This window comes from Artemia sp. Qi Xiang Cuo, chromosome 3, assembly GCF_049724085.1.
Source record: "Artemia sp. Qi Xiang Cuo chromosome 3, ASM4972408v1, whole genome shotgun sequence".
Lineage (NCBI taxonomy): Eukaryota > Metazoa > Arthropoda > Branchiopoda > Anostraca > Artemiidae > Artemia > Artemia sp. Qi Xiang Cuo.
The window spans coordinates 4747533-4765608 of record NC_142796.1 but is presented as its reverse complement, the minus strand read 5'-3'; the positions used below and the strand labels follow the sequence as shown (position 1 = coordinate 4765608).

Genomic DNA, 18076 nt, shown 5'->3' with positions numbered 1-18076 from the left:
GAGGTTTTTTTAAATAGGGTTTGAATGAAAGTATTTCTCATTTTCAACCCATTTTCGAAATGTTTTCTAATTTCTAAAGGGGGAAGGGTGATCATCTCCTTGGCTCTCTATGGTAGCACCTAATCAAACTGTACACACAATGCCTTAGATGATTTGATCCAGCCTTACCTTTGGAATTGACCATTACAAGTAGTGATTGCTAATGTTTAAATATGTTAATTATGTTAGACAGCAAGTGTCTAGCAAAATGCATCCCAATGCCCACTCACGAGATGCCCGAATACTTTCACTATGATCACAAATTCGTTTTTGCTTTATCATAATTATCATCAATAACTGAAGAAAAGCCTCGCCGTTTCCTTTTTCTATTTTAAACCCATCAAAAGTAAAATGGTTAGTAGAATAATTCTCTGTAGAATTTAATATTCTTAATATATATTACTTAGTTTGGTAAAATTCTAGACAAGTTACTTTTGGCTATCTTGGGAAGGGGTTAGCTTAGGAAAATCAAACTTTTAGTAGTAAATCCTTTTAGGCCTTAGAAAGTTGCCTACTTGACTAGTCTATACATATTGGAATTTTCACAAAACAACATTATACCTTAATTTTTAGGGTAAATATTTACCAATTCATATTATTGAGTTAAGACTAAAGTGAATATACCACACGATGCCTTTTTTTATGCTCTACAAATATAATAGCCTAATCATTTTTGTCAGAAATGAAATTTAGCCCCCACTCCTATATATACCAATTCAGGGTATATATTTTCACATTAGAGGGGTGAGGGTAAAGTTTAAACTTACCTCTCATTTACATCAGAAACAAAATTACCCCCCCCCCCTAATGTGTAAATATACACTGAATTGGTATATATAGGGGTGAGGGCTAAAACTCATTTTTGACAAACATTATTATTATATCTTCAGGATCAGTATGATAATGATTTAGATGCCTTCTTAGCTTCTTTGCCAAAAACACATTACACTGTGACAACTCAAGCAATAGACAAAGCAACCCAAAAATTAAAGTGGAAACCTTCTAGCAGCTTTGATTGTATAAGCTATTCATCTAAAGAACTGAAGGCCTCTTTTAACCCAGCACCTCACTCTGCTAATGCAGATGATTTTCACTCATGTGCTGTGCCCTCAACATTCTGTATTGGTGACCTTACTCCAATCCCTAAGAAGGGAAAAGCAGTACCTCAGTGTACCTCATTTTGGCCCATCATCATTGCAACCTCTCTTTGTAAGCTCTTCAAGCTTCTCTTTAGGGACAAACTCAAAGTAACTAGGCTAGTTATACACACCCATACCAATTTGGCTTCAAACAAAGAACTGGCTGTGCTGATGCTCTCACTATAGTAGCAAATGCTCTTATTGATGTTGATTCTGCAGGAGAAAGTCTAGTTCTTGCTGGCCATGATGTAAGACATGCATTTGACTCACTCATTCACTCTACAATGCTTCTTAAAGCTGGTAGGCGTGGACTGAACCTGGATATAATTTGTACACTTAGGGATATGTATACATGGTTATCCTTTCAACTGAAACTTCTGCCAGATAAAAATTTGCCTCTAGTTCCCAAGAAAAGGCTCATACCCATCTTAAAGGGTGCTCGACAAGGTGTAGTTTCTTCCCCCAATTTTGTCAATAATTACGTCCTTGGGGCTCAAGACCAATGCCCCTGCTCTTTAATTTTGGCATCTACTAATCTGTCAATTGTGTGCTATGCAGATGATATTCTGAATCTCAGTTGTACTCTACTGCAAATCAGTGAAATTTTTGCTATCCTTCAAAATGAATATGTCACGGTTGGAGTTCAGTTCAATTTGGTGAAGTCTGAAATAGTTCTTTTCAACTGGGAGTCCTACTCCCCCTGCAATAACACTTAGGAGCTCAACAGTTCAGCCTGCTGATCATATAGTATACTTAGGCCTCCCCATCAGGTCCTCTTTATGTCACACTAGATCTCTTTTCATTGAGCATATTAACCATCAAATTTCAGCATCTTATGCCTCTATTGTCACTTGCAAGTTCTATTTGAATTGTCATCTCCTAGCTAGCCTGTTCAATGCAGTAGCCCTCCCCCATACGTTGTTCATTGACCCATTTTGGAAAATATTTACAAAATCTGTTTGCTGTTTTTCTATTTTGTAAAATATTTACTACGTCTACCACCTTGGCACAGAAATTCATCTATAGTTAAAATATACAAAATTGCAGACCCAGAAATATCTATCTCTTGAGTTATTGGAGAACATAATAGAAAAGTAGCTGGTCATGAGCTATGCCCACTTCTAGTGCAATAACTTTGTCTGTTGTTGATTTTTTTTTTATTTTATATATATATATACTTATAATTATAATGTTGATGTTGTATGTGTGAATTTGCTTTTGCTTTGTTTGATTTTGTTCCTATTTTGTCCTTGATTTATTTATAATTGATGTTCTTATTTGATCTTGGTGGTTTTGTCAATACTTGTCTTGTACTATTGTTTTCTTTTCTTTTCTTTTTTCTTATATTTTGCTCTGTCCTTTTCATGTTTTTGTAGATGGTTTTCAGTTAATAAATAAAATAAATAATATTCATAAAGAGCATAAAAAGGGCATCAAGTGGTATATTCACTTTAGTTGTCATTCAATAATATGATTTGGTAAATATTTACCATTTTTAGTTTCTCTTTTCTCTGGTTTTAGTTTTGAAAATGTAATTCCTGTTATTTGAGTAGAGTTTTAAGCCATATCAATGTTGTATTGTTTTTTTTTCTAATTTCAGGAAATGTATTTACAGATCATTGAAAATTCACAGATTGGGATTGAATTATGTTTTGAAGCTGAAAATACTTGCCTTGTACCTCATTTGGCATATGCCTAGTTAATAACCAATTGAGAAGGAAACATGTTAAGAAAACCATTCTTACTTTAGAATATGCAGAATAATTATAGTTAACACATTTTGCATGCAGTTCCACTACACGTTACCCCCCACCCTCCCCCTAATGTGTAAATATAGGGTCATTCTTTTACTCATCTTTGAGCAAAGATCTTACATCTTTTGACAAAGAACACTTAAAAGTGAAATCTTTGCACTAAGATCTTATATAGTTTCTTTTGCAAACATCTTTCATCATTCTATTCTGATCAGCAGTCAAATAACAATATGAGTATATCATCAAAGTTCTCTCATCATTGTTTTATATGGCAGAAAGATGGTGTCCTTCAAACTTTTTGCTAACATCATTGAGCTATAAGATCTTAGAACAAAGATGAGTTAAAAGAATAGAAATCTTCGCAGAAAGATGTGAGGGTAAATATTTACCAAATCATATAATTGACTTATGACTGAAGTGAATATACCACTCAATGCCTTTTTTTATGCTATACAAATGTAATAATCATTTTTGTTGGAAAGGAATTTTAGCCCCCACCCCTATATATACCAATTCAGGTTATATATTTGCACATTTTGGGGGTGGGGGGGAAGGTTTAAACTTACCTCTCATTTACATCAGAAATAAAATTACCCCCACCCCCCTATGTGAAAATATATACCCGGGATTGGTATATAGGCTATAGGGGTCAGGGCTAAAATTCATTTCTGACAAAAATGATTATTATATTTGTAAAGAGCATAAAAAATGCATTGAGTGGTATATTCACTTTAGTTGTAACTCAATACCATGATTTGGTAAATATTTACCAATGTGAGATCTTAGTTCAAAAGAATGGGCCTTATATAGCCCAAATTATATATTTCCCATCTGTTCTTCCAAAGTGGCTCTCTTGCTCCAACCTTTATGACTGTAAATTGATTCAACTATGACAAGATGTGAACTTGAAAAACAAGTGATGGGTGGCAGAGTCCATTAGAATTATATAATTTGGGCTATATATTTGTGCATTGGGGGGGAGGGTAAAGTATAGTGGGACTGTATTGCAAAATATGTTAGCTACATTTATTCTGTATACTATGAAGTAAGAATTGTTTTGATAAAATTCTACTTTAACCACTTCTGGCAATCTTGGAAAGGTGTTAGGTTTGGAAAATGAAACTTTCAGGGATGGGTTTACAGGCTAAAATATGTCCTAGGAAGGTATCTTCCCAGGAAATACCATCCTCCACTCCTTCTCTCTCTAGAGGGTCCTGAATTTTGCCTACATGACAGGTGAAACTTTGAAGAACAACATACCTATTGATTGGTATGATGCAATACCTATTGAAATTTTGACAAAACAGTATTTTATTTTAATTTTCACCAAAGCTGTAACATGACTGATTTGCAAAAGAACCCTGTCTAACCTTTCTTAAAATCCTTTTCTGATACAATTTAAATGAATTCTGCCATGTGGGTGAATAATGGCTAAACTGATAGAAATTGTTAAAAGACAAATTATCAACACCTTTAATAATTTCAAATGCATTAACTTAGTCCAATCTACCCCTCCTGCATTACAAAGATGGTAAGCTCAAACATCTTAGTCTATGCCATCTTAGGCAAGCACTTCAAATAAGGAACAAATTTTGATGCTAGTTTTTTGTAGTTTTTCAGTAATCTGTAAATCATATACCACAGAGATGTTCAGTATTCAACTATTGGTTACATCATTGTCTTATACAGCTTAGTAAAGCTTTGCAGGTTAAACCTTCTCTTCTTTTGATACAAAGCAAACTGTAATTGCCTTTGTGATACAGCTAATGCTTGTTTATCAAACCTCAACTGATTATCAAAAACAATACCAAGGTAATCAACAGAACATATTACATCACCAATAGAATACTGATATGCTACTGCATTCACTAGATAATCCACCACATAGAATTTTCCTTGATTAATAGTCATTGAATTTAAATTACACATAACCAATGCTTTTAAATCATTGTGTAGAAGAGCCTCATGATCTGGGATGATATGCCCTTGTAAAGCTTTGCAGAATAATTATAACTGACATATTTTGCATGCAGTCCCACTACACATAACCCCCAACCCTCCCCCTAATATGTGAATATAGGGCCAATCTTTTACTCATCTTTGTGCTAAGATTTTACATCTTTTGACAAAGAACACTTAAAAGTTAAATCTTAGCACTAAGATCTTAGATCTTATATAGTTTCTTTTGCAAACATCTTTCATCATTCTATTCTGATCAGCAGTCAAATAACAATATGAGTATATCATCAAAGTTCTCTCATCATTGTTTTATATGGCAGAAAGATGGTGTCCTTCAAACTTTTTGCTAACATCATTGAGCTATAAGATCTTAGAACAAAGATAAGATAAAGTAATGGAAATCTTTGTAGAAAGATATGAGATCTTAGTGCAAAAGAATGGGCCTTATATGTCCCCAATTATGTTTTTCCCATCTGTTCTTCTAAAGTGGCTCTCTTGCTCCTACCTTTATGACTGTAAATGTGAATCAACTATGACAAAACATGAACTCGAAAAACAAGTGATGGGTGGCAGAATCTATTAGAATTATATAATTTGGGCTATATATTTGTGCATTGGGGGGGGGGGGCGAGGGTAAAGTATAGTGAGACTGTATTGCAAAATGTGTTAGCTACATTTATTCTGTATACTATGAAGTAAGAACTGTTTTGAGCTTTACTTCATCTGCTAACATTTTAATTTACTATGTTGAATTACCTGTGGCAAATCATTTATAAATATGCAAAGCGGAACTAGTCCTAAGCAACTACCTTGAGGGACTCCTTAAAACAGTACAATGGTTAGATAATGCTTTGCCAACACTAACATTCCTCTAAAAATACCTCTAACAACTGTAGAGGTATTGATACCTTGTCAAATGCCTTACAAAAATTAAATTAAAAAAAGACAAGTTTATTCAACTGGAAGTAAGGAGCAACATTAAAATTTAAAATGAACAAAAACTATTATGTATATGAGGGGGCTGCCCCCTGCTCAGTACCTTGCTCTTTATACTAAAATTTGACTTTTTGTTCTAATTATTTAGTAATGACTCCTGATACACAAGGACCATTTAATCAGAATAATAAGCCTTTTACAAATCCAAAAAAATACTTTAGTGCAAAGAGCAGGGTACTCTGGAAGGGGCAAATGCTTCATATACATAATTCTGATAATTTTAATTAATGCTGGGAAATCCAGGCCCCCCCCCCCCCCACAAAAAGCTCCTCCATGGAAAGATTATCTCATGTAAGCACCCCACCAGAAAATCCCTCCCCCCAAAAAAAAATTATATGCTTCCCAATAGCCAATACTACATGTAAGCAACAGGCAAAGTTCTGAACTTGCAGCCCTTCCTCTGGGGGCTGTGGGGGATCAAGTCATCCTTAAAAACAGTTATTAAATCTTTCTAGCATGCTGAAGAATACGGCTATCTCAATTTTGGATAAAAAGGGGGCTGTGAGGGGGGCTAGCTGCCCTCCAATATTTTTATTCACTTAAGAAGGGCACTAGAACTTTCAATTTCTGATCAAATGAGTCATTTGGTGATCTTCTAGGATGATTGGTTTGATGCAATCACCCCTGAGGGAATCAAACAAAAAACTACAAATAAACATGCATCCATGATCTATCCTAAGGCAAAAAATTCAAAATTCCTCATTTTTGTATATAGGAGCTTGAAACCTCTGCAGCAGGGTTTTCTGATATTTTGAATCTCATAGTATGATTTTCATTACAATCACTTGATTTCTTAGGGGTATTTCCCCCCTTTTTCAAAAATTTGTCAAATTTTCTCAGGCTTGTAACTTTTGATGGGTAACATTAAAATTCATGAATTTTATAGATTTTGAATAAGCATCAAAATTTGATTCTTGTGATGTTGCTGATGAAGATATTGCTGATATTCTCTTCAAAATACCTTTCCCAGGACATACTTTAGTTTGTAGATCCATCCCTGAAGGTTTCATTTTCCTAACCTGACACCTTTCCAAGATAGCAAAGGGTTGTTGGTCTAGAATTTTATCCTTAGTTTTTTGCCAAGTTTAGTTTTATATAAGTTTGGGCTCTGAAACACCACCAAGTGGTACTGTCATAGAATTCTTAATAAGTAGTCCTAGCTAAATAAATTTATTATATAGGCTAGGGGAAAAATTAGATAGAAAAAAAGAATAATGAGATTTTTCTCCATTTAATGCACTTTCTAAATATACTAATCCTTGTTGTTGCAGTTGCATCATCTTATCTCTTATGGTAGTCTAGACCTATACAGTTCCTTTGTTAAAGTTTGTTGATTTTTTTTTGTCAAATTTTCTTTAATTAGCATTCATGAAGAGAAATGAGCATACTGAAATAATTTAAATGCATAAGTTTAACTACTTCTGTTTTTAGCCTAGGGCTATATCTGTAGTTATAGCTCAAGCATTTTTATTGAGGAGAGGGGTGTAAGAGGGTATCCATATCCAGGGAGGTAGGGAGCATGAAATATTCTTCAAAGGAAAGGGGCATTGGAAAATTTATGAAAGATACAAGCCCAAATATGTTTTCAAGATGTTTAGAAACTTACTTTTGGAAATTATTTTATGATGGACATTCAAACACCCAATGGAAAAAAAGTAAAGGATATATGTGCCTGCCCTAAGGCTTCAATGGCACTCTTTTCTTCAAGTGATGAAGTGAAGTTACTATTTTGCAAAGACACTAGGCTACTTGGTTAATTTCAAAACTTAATATATATATGTATATGTGTATACAGGCACATACGCAGGAATTTGTTTCGGGGGGGGGGCAAATCCTTCAAACCCATTATTCTGTGAGAAAAATCAGAAAATTATGGGAAAATGAAAAAAATCGTGAGATTTCGGGGGGGGGGCGGGCCCGGGCCCCCCCCCCCTCCTGCGCACGTCCCTGTATATATATATATAGATATATATATATATATAAATATATATATATAAATATATATATATATATATATATATACATAATAAAAAACAGACAAGTTGTTTAAAATTGTGTACTGGTGCTTGGCTTTTACTAAAATTGTCAGCAATTAATTTTTGCAACTGCCAGTAGTGTCTTTTGGGTAGGTGATCGTGAATTTCAAACAAGCCTGGCTGTTTTTGCCAGCTTCACCTCATACATTACATCATTCAGTTGCATGCAATTTGAAAATGGCATCATAGAAAACCAAAAAGTTCACCCCTTGAATGCCATTGTCAAAACCTTATTAAAAAAATTACAACCCATTTCCTTGAACAAGAAGGAAAATCTCTTCTTTGCATGGGTAGCACCAATTTGTCCTCTTTTTTTCTTGCTTTGATTTTCTTTGTCACTGTCAGGGCACTGGAACATCATAGAGAGCTGTTTATTGGCTCATTTAAAAGCTACTTGTTATTTTTCACCATTTTTTTTTGTAAATTTGACTTTGTAAAGTCATCAAAAAGTGTCATATGGTACCCTAAAACTGTAATCTAGGTGACATTTGTGGAATGGAAGGCTGGGTTGGAAACATGGACATCATAGAGATCTAATTATGGACTCATTTATAAAAAATTTAATACTTAAACACTTTTTTATGAATTTGACTGAATATGGCCATCATAAAGGGCCATATGGCACACAGAAGTGGACTTAGGGTTCTTTTTCATTTTTTTCTTTAATGAATAACAATAAAGGTCTAAGGAAAAAACTCTGCAGACAAATTTCTTCTGGAAAATTCCCCCATACCTGCAGAAATTATTCTCCTTTGGAAATTCTTGCCCCCTGGAAATTTCCCCCACATTTAAAATGATTGTTTTTAATTTTAAAATATTCAAAAATAATGTCAGAATCATTAACTTACCCATCAGGCATTGTTTGATAAAGAATATCCAGAAAATACAAACAACAACATTGTGGCAGAAACCTTGGATTAATTAAACTTGCCAGGGATACCAGCTGGAGAGGGAAAATTGATTCCTGGAGTTTGAAAATTACCTTCCCCTTTATATCTTTTTTCCATTTAGTTCCATTTAATTTTGCTGTGAAAAGTTGCATGAAATCAGGCTTTTTCTATTTGGTTAAATTTGATTTTTTAAGCTTACTTTTTTATATTCAATTTCAACGTTTTTTTTTTTTTTAATTATTATGCAAAATTTGATTGTTCTGCTAAAAAAAACAACTAAATTTTAGAAAAATTATGCATGTGTTTCCTATGCAAATAAGTGTATGGGACATATATATCTGGAGGGGGGAGGGTAAACTGAACTTCTTTTGTCTAAAATTCTGTTCAGCAAGTAAAGCTTAGTCTCCCAGTACTACATGTTAAAACTGATAAAAATAGAAAAATATTGTAGGTGGATACTACTTATATTATAGTAATAATAATAATAATTTTATTTCAACCCTTCATACAAATACATGTAAATGCTCAAAGGAGTTATAAAAACGAAAGAAAAAAAAAAAAAAAATCACACAATGCTACAAAACAAAATTAAACTGTGATAACTATGGAAAAGAGAAAACAAACAAAATCAAAATCACGATTTTAATGCACAAGACTAGCCAATGGAAAGTCGTGTATTGCTCTATTTCGATTTTTGAAACGAATATACAACTCATCCATTTTCTTACTTATCTCAAAAATATAGTACCTCGGCAAAACATAAGAGTTTCTGAACCATATGGGAATTCCCAATAAATATTTGCAACACCAAAAAAAATTGAATGAATTGGGTTACGTTTGGTTTTACTAAAGCAATTCCATAAAGGGATTAAAAAAAAGACATGTGGCACGAACATGGCGTTACAGAGATGACCAAGCATAATTTTGTCAAATTGACCTTTAGTTTGTGCTAGAATACTGTAAGTTTTCTGCAGTTTTTCTTTTAAGTGCTGCAATAACTAGATTTTTAGTAGCTCTGATAGAATTCCCATACCGGAGTCCAAGGTACTCAAACTTATCCTTTTGGAGAACTGTCTTCCCACAAACATCAACAGCACAATTTGGCAATGTTTTGTCATTCAAAATGACGAATTTAGTCTAAGACGGCTCTATTGTTAGCCCAATATCACCAAGTGCAGACGACATGGCATTAATAGCTTTCTGTAAAGATTCTAAATTATCACTTATCAAAAGTAGATCATCTGTGTAAGATAGATGACTAGCATCAACTCCATCATCTATCAAAAAACCTTCTATCAATTTTGTTGCAGAATGTATTGTATTGTTAAATATCACAGGGCTGATTACTGAGCCTTGTTTAACACCCCTACGTATATCTATAAGTCCAGAAAGCTATCCGGCAGACCGAATTCTTACTTGAGATTTTCAGTACCATTGCCATACACAATTACAGACAAAGGGATCAACTCCTGCCCTTAGTAGTGACAAGACTGCTTGCAAATGTAAGACAGAATCAAACGCCTTAGATATGTCTATTGCACAGACAAATAATGGAGTTTTTTGTTTCTTAAACTTTTCAACAATTGAAATAAAAGTTGCATGTGCATTCTGAACACCAAGACCAGACTGGAAATTTCTTTATATGAGAAAATTAAACATATTGTTTAAATTTACTTTATCCTACTTGCAGCAGACATTTTGTGCAGCATGCTGATGCTGCAGCATACAGAGATAAATGTCCCATAAGTAGCACTGGCATTGCATGAATTGTTGCTTATTTCAGTAATAATCCTTAGTATATTTATGTCAATTCTTTGTTTGAGGTAGTTAAAAAGAGATTTATAGAATAGCAAAAATAAGGAGAAGTCATCATGGTATGATGACTTCTTGATGTTAGGGGTGGTGTCCCTGCTCCTGCTTAGATCTAAGCAGTGTCCTGCAAGCAACCACTTGGGCCTACATTGTTTAGTATGTATGTCAATGAATATTTAACCTAAAGAATCCTCTGATGTTATATGCTGATCACTGTAAGCTACTAGGGCCAGATGTAATGAAAAAGCCTCCAGTGTTCAGGAAGACCTCAACATGCTTTCAAGATGGTTTGAAGACTGGGGACTGCAGTTCAAGCCATCCAAATGTAAAGTTCTTCATATTGGTGAAAAAAGACTTTAAAAAAACAATTTTTTTTTTTTTTTTTTTCAAAGTTAAGAAAAACTATTTTCTTGTTTTGCCAAAGTGAAGAAAGATGCTATCAGTCGTCCAGTAATTTCAATTCACTTGGCAGGGGAGGAACTAAAACTATTCTTAAAATCTGGGGGGAGGGGGATAATCAATCATAATACCAAAAAAGGTATTTTTTGGTGAAACATACCAAAAATTTAAAGCCTCACAGCACTGTCAATCAAAATTCTGAGATAGCCAATCAGCAACTATCAAAGTCCCTTGTATAAAACGATTATTGACCCTGACAAAATACAACTAATATAATGTATAATGTACAAACCATTTCAAAACATTTTATGTCAGTACAACATTAAAGGATGTACAGGTAACAATTAAAAAACTTTTATTTGAATGAGTCATTATATTTGAGAATTCACTCATTCATGTACAGTATTACATAGTTCCTAGCATTTTTTTTGGGGGGGGGTGGCACAGAATTATCCTGAATAAAAGACAAGGCTCCTAAGTTTTATTTTCCTTGAAACTTCAATATTTTGTTATTTAAGGAATTTAGAAGCTCCTTTCTTTTTGCATAATAATTTCATACATCAGTAATTTGATTAAGTATTTATATGTGTAGCTACACATAGCAGTAGGAGAGGTTTTATCTAATGGGAAGGTCAGGTTTTTGGGTGGGATGGGGTTCAGAGCCTCAACAGCCCATTTTAGCCTTGTAACTTTCAACTTTTTGTTCTGCCCTCTCCATCACACCATCAATTTGTTTATCAATTAATGTATCTAATATTTACTTACTTTACTTTTGGCGGGAACCAGACAATGAACTGTCCTGCCCGGGACCAAAGGATCTTGGGATGACTTCTGATGACCACTTGGACCTGTTGGCTGCAGCTTCTCTGGTGATCTTCAGCCAGTCTTTGTCCCATCTCTGACTGTGTCTCCTGAATCCTCCCCACAGTTCCAGGTCCTCCTTGAATTTTTGCCACAGGTTCTTCTTTTGTCCTCCTGGTTTACGTTTCCAGGAGGGGGCTGGTTCGCAGACAAGGACGTCTAGACATATTGTGCCTTCGGGACGGCGCAATGTGTGGCTGAGGAGCTTCAGGCGACGTCTTTTAATGATAAGTGATAGCTCTTCTGATTGGCCACAGCAACTCCTTACTTCGCTATTGGAAATTCTGTCCCATCTCTTAATGCAGAGGATGTAACAAAGGCAGCAGTGGTCAAACATGTCCAAAGTTCTTGCATCTTCAGTCTTGATCAGCCTTGTCTCGCAAGCATACAGTAGTACTGCTCAAACAGTTGCACCATAGATTCTGACTTGATTTGGTTGAGATCTCCCATGTGGTCCATAATGCTTTTTTCAGACTAGTAAAGACTTCCCAGGCTTTTGCTTTGCGGGCAGAGATATCCCTTTCAGCTCTGCCATCTGGTGTTATGATAGAGCCAAGATACTTGAATTCCTCAACACTTTCTATTGGCTCACTGTAGAGGGTAACTTGGCAAGGAGCAGGTTGGTTGAGAGCCAATACTTTAGTCTTTGCGCTGCTGATGGCCAGTTCTATGCGCTTTGAGACCTCATAGGTATCGTCGATCATGCCTTGTAAGCTGTCAGCGGTAGTTTCCAGCTCAGCAACGTCGTCTGCGAAGTCCAGATCTGTCAGGGGCTGGAGGAAACCAGCTATTTGTCCGAAGACTATTCTGCTGTGGTTTCTCATTGAAATATACATGATCCAGTCTATCGCGTAGTTGAATAATATATGTGAAAGGGGGCATCCCTGCTTTACTCCACTGGAAACTTAGGGGTGTCATTGCCAGAAACACGGACGCAAGTCTCAGTGTCCTTATACGCACTTCAGAGTATCTCAATGATCTCCTGTGGCGTACTGTCTTCAGCCATAATTCTCCATAGCTCCTCTCTGATGAGAGAATCGAAGGCAGCTGCAAAGGCAATAAAGGCAATGAGAAGGGGTAGATGAAACCTGCTGTACTGCTGAAGAATGAGGTGAATCGTCAATATCTGTTCTGGACAGCCTCTGCCTGGTCTGAAGCCTGCTTGTTCAGGATGGGTTAACTTGTCACATGCGTCTTTGAATCGATTCAAAAGAATGACGCAGAAGATCTTCATGGCATGGTCAATCAGGGAGATACCCCTATAGTTTCTGCAAATGGCCTTATCTCCTTTTTTGTATAGCGGAACAAGGACTGATACTTTCCAGTCTTTTGGGAAGGTCTTTGTTGTCCACACCTGGACAAAAAGGTCGGTTAGGCGGCATAGTAGAGTTGGTGAGGACTTGAACATTTCAGAAGGGATCCCATCCTCTCCAGGAGTTTTATTGTTTTTCATGCACTTCAGTGCTTTTTGTACGTCTGCAATACTTGGCGGATCGAGGTTTATTGCGTAGGGCTCTCTAGCAGCACTCGAGACGGCAGTTGGATCGCACGGGGGTTTGACAGGGTTCAGTAGCTCAGAAAAATGCTCTTGCCAGCGTTCCATGCGTCCTTCTTCTGTTCGGATGAGTTCTCCGGACTTATCTTTCAGTGTGTCAACCGTTACAGGAGCTTTTCCTGTCGCTTCTTTCAGTAGTTTGAACATTTTCCTTCTGTTGTGACTCCTGGACGCTTGTTCCAACTCAATCGCCAGATCTGACCAGTACTGTTCTCTGTCCTGTTTCAGTGACTGTTTAAATGCTTTGTGAGCTACTTTTAAGGGTTCTTTTGCACCTCTCACAAGGGGTCGCTTCTTCTCAACTAGTTCTATGGTGTGGTCAGAGATCCAGGCTTGCTGTTTTCGTTTTGTGTGGCCAAGCACCTCAGCTACATCCTGTGTCGCAATTTTTATCTGCGCCCATTCTTCATTGACGAGTGAGAGACAATTCAAGGCTTCAAACCAGTTGCTTAGCTTTAACTTGAAGTCAGCTTTGATTTCCGTGCATCTTAGTTTCAAAACATCAAAGCGCTTCCCTGCCTTCTGTTGCTTCTGCCTACTAAGGCGGTGACGGACTTTGCAAGTTAGGAGATAGTGGTCAGATCCATTTAAAGATCCTGTGTCTGCTCCTCTGTATACCCGGGCATCTGTGCAGGAGCTCTTCCATCTTCTGCTGACTAAGATGTGGTCGATTTGGGCTGTTGTTACACCGTCATTTGAACACCATGTAACGAGGTGGAGTCTCTTGTGCTCAAAGAGAGTGTTTGTGACGCATAAGTTGTTGTATCTGGCTAGCTGTAAGAGCCTTTCTCCATTGATGCAGCTGTCACCAATGGTGTGGCGGCCAATAACTGCTGCTGTGTTGGGGTCTACTCTGCCAAGCCAGACGTTCCAGTCTCCAGCTACAAAGAGCATGTCACGCCTTGGTGTCTTGTTGATGATTCTTTGTAGGTCATAATAAAAGGCATCTTTGACCGCGTCACTACTGTCCCTTATCGGAGCGTACATGGCGATTATGGTTATGTGGCTAATGTGGCCTCTCAGTCTGATCATGGCGATCCTTGGTGACACTGGCTCCCAAGAGGTGACGCATGATGCAGTAGGACCATCTATTAGGAACCCAACTCCTTGCTGGCCGGAACCATCATTGGGACCCGAGTTATAGAACTGGAATGAGTCAGATTCGGAAACAGTCAACTTTTTGGACAGAACATCATTAAGTCTCGTTTCTGACAGACAACAAACGTTGATTTTATACTTCTGCAGCTCCTTTGCAAGGAGCAGTTGCGTGGATTCCAGCTTGCAGCTGCAAACATTCCACGCGCCAATATTCAGATGTTTTCTTGATCGGGTGGCTTGCATACTTGTTGGGCCAGGCACCACCCTGACCTGGTCCGCGTCGGCTACCGCGAACGCCATAATAGTAGTATCTCTCTGTATTTGATCTTCAATATCCATTGGTGTTTCATGGGAATTGACTTGACCAAAGGTTCTCCAGACCCTTGGTGCCCCGTTGCGTTAGCCATTCTATTTGTCAGGCTAGTCTACTAATAGAATGTTACACCACTCCACTGCTGTGAGGTGCAACTTAGGGCTCTCCTCCTGGCTCGCTAGGGACGGGGGCGTGAATCCTCGCTCCGAGGCCCCAACCATAGCTTGGGAGCACTCGTGCTTATCAGACCCTGATTCCCACCTAGGAGGTTGGAGTGGTTGGATGTATCTAATACATTCAAAATGAATGCTAATCAAAATTAAAAAACAGTATTTTTTAAACCACAGTAATAATTGGTGTTAAAGCTTAGAAAAGAAATCAATTTAGTGAGGGAGTAGGGCTCCCTCATCATAAATAATTTCTAAGATCACATTGGATAAGCATGATAAAACAAGAAAACTTAACAAAGAAAAAAAATATTTTCCTTGGTTCTTATTTAGGCTTTCTTGCTCTATTACCTCATCACCCCTCCTCCCGCTCTTTGATGTTTACCTTGAATTTGCCTTTAAGCTTGTTAGGAGGGAAAAGATTTAGCTACTTGATTGCAAGTGTTTATCTGTCTATTGGCTGTAAAAAAAAAAGAGTTAAAAATTGTACCATGTAAAGCAAGTATTCTTAAATGGGCAGTTGCATTCTTAAAGCTTTCTGCAGAACTTGGACTTTAGCATAGAGTGAATGGCTTAAAAAAGGGCTGTAACCCCATTTTTTTTAGAATAGGGTATATGCAGATCTTTAGTAATATTATGGGAGGGCAAATATAAGGCTGTTAATAATTTTGATTGAACTAGTTTTTGTTTAAGGATAACATCTTAATTTTAATATGTAGATGGATAATGGGGCTTCAGGGTTGCAGCTTTACATTGCAAAACTTACTACCTTTTTGGCAAAACATACTGTCGTCAAAAATTGTGTCTGATTGTTGGGCTGCACTGATAAAGGAGCACTAATTAAAGGTGTAAAAATTGAACATTTTTCCAAGATTTTTTTTTCAAAACTTTACAGTTTTGATGGAAACTGCTAAAAAGTAGGACTGCTGCTTCCTTAGATATGCTCATTGGTTACTGTTTAGGAAAATTGTACTACAAATTTTACAAGCATTCTACCTTTGGCAGCCATGCACACAATTCTGTTTGGTAGTGTCAGGGCTAGAGATACTGAAACTTTTTGTCAATTTTTTTTGTCTTCCCTTCCTTGTTTATTGTAAATATTAGTGATGTGACAATAAATTAGAGTTAAGTTTTTTAAGGGACTGAAATTTACTCAAATTTTCGGGTTTTTGAAACTGCTGCTGTTCAATTCAGCTTTTGTAAAAATAATTTTCTTTTTATTCTGATTAAGCTAGCAAGTGAACTCTCACCAACTGGATCATGAAGTTTGTTTACAGCAATTTGCACATTTTAAGCCTTATTTTTTATTACTAGTCAACAAAGTTCAGTTACAGCTATGGTACTTACTACTAAACATTTTATTAATTTGATCAGGATGAAAATTTTTATGTTTTTCACTTGATTCCTGAATCATTTTAAATAAGATCATTTTTAAGCATGTTTTTTCTCTTTGCTTAGTTAAGGAAACTCGTCCTCAGACCATCAAGGAAGTTAGGATGATAACTTAAGGTGCATTCCTAATTTTATTTGTGCTCAATTTTTTAAAGACATCTGATGAGTTTTTGACACTACTGCTTGGGAAACATGATAGTAAAATCCTGTTCATCAGTAATAGTAAAATTCTAAAGTAATAGTGCCAGAAAAGGAGGAGATCACAAGGAAATGTTTGAAGACAGTGATTGAGTATAATCTATTTAAATAATTTGGCTTTATATTCAAAAGCAATCATCAGCAAAATACAATACCAAACTCAATAAATCACAATGTGACTCAATAAGTCACATCAATAAAATGAATTTCTTTGACAGTCTAGGCAGTGGCCGGCATTTACTCCCCCCGGAAAATATGCCCCTGCGGAAAATACCCCCCCCCCCAGAAAATAAGGCCTTCCAAATTTGAGAATTTTATTTGAGTTTATTTTTAATTTCCATAGGGGGAAGGAATTTTGGTACTTGTGTGTTATGCACCACTCACTCAATTTGAGAACACACCTTTTTTTGTTAGTTTCTTTGTTACTTTAGAAATAAATCTGGGCTATAGATTTGCACATTAGGTTGGGGGGGGGGTATTTCATTTATGTTATTTTATTGTTTTTGGGTGTATAGTTGGCTTTAAAGTACACTTATTTATCTTTCTATCTAATATGCAGAATAATTGTACCAAACACATTTTGCATGCATACCAGCTATACTTTACTCCCCTCCCCCCTAATGTGCAAATATATACTACAATTTTTTTTTCTAAGGTAATGAAGAAACTGGTTTGTTCTCGAGTTTTACACAACGTAAACTTACGTGAGAGGCTCATAAACCAGAATCACCAGAGTTTTTCATGGAGAGAGAGCTGGATTACCCAGTATTACTAAAAAAAGATCAGAAATTGAAGAAAAAGAAAACAAGTTTTTAACAACTTAGAGTAAGGAGCATCATCAAAACTTAAAACGAACAGAAATTATTACATATATGAAAGGAGTTACCCCTTCCACAATAATTTCAAATCATTTTTCAAAACAAAATAGAAATCTTCTTGGATTTTTTCCTGAGAATCCTCCCCCCTCTCTGTGGGAAGTTGATCCTGTTAAAAGTTTGTCCAAGGTAATTTATGCCTGGAAAATTACCTCATGAAAAATGTCTCTTGTGGGATTCCCCCTGCCATGAAAAAATCCCCTAGAAAATGCCCACCCAGTTGAAAATTTCTCCTTGAAAACTTTTCAGGAACAACTCCACATGCAAAATTGAAAGAGCAAAGAGAGAGTATGACAAATAAAAATAGTTTTGCATAGAAAATCTGTCAAATTCCCCTAGCGCAAGATTTTCCAAGGAAAGTTAACTCCCAGGAAACTTCCCTTCCAACAGAAAATTCTCCCCATAGAAAACTGCCCCTCCCACACATAAAAATGTTAGTATACTTCCCAATAAAATGTTTGTATGTGTACAATTGGAAAATTCCCAAGCTTAACGCTCTTTCCCCAGAGGTTGTGTAGTCTCATATTGTTCCCAAGGCCATAGTTGCTAGACCTTTCATTTATGCTGACAGAAATGGCTTTCTCAAAATTTTT

General features: G+C 36.3%; 1 protein-coding gene across 1 annotated transcript in view; it reads left to right on the top strand.

Annotated features, from left to right (window-relative positions):
• The first annotated feature begins 297 nt into the window (after positions 1-297).
• RpL5 (ribosomal protein L5) overlaps positions 298-18076 on the top strand; it is a 42006-nt gene continuing 24227 nt past the window's right edge. Inside the window, exon 1 of the mRNA XM_089108418.1 lies at positions 298-393. Coding sequence (XP_088964544.1) covers positions 391-393 — 3 coding nt within the window. The 5' untranslated portion in view covers positions 298-390. The remainder of the gene's footprint in view (positions 394-18076) is intronic.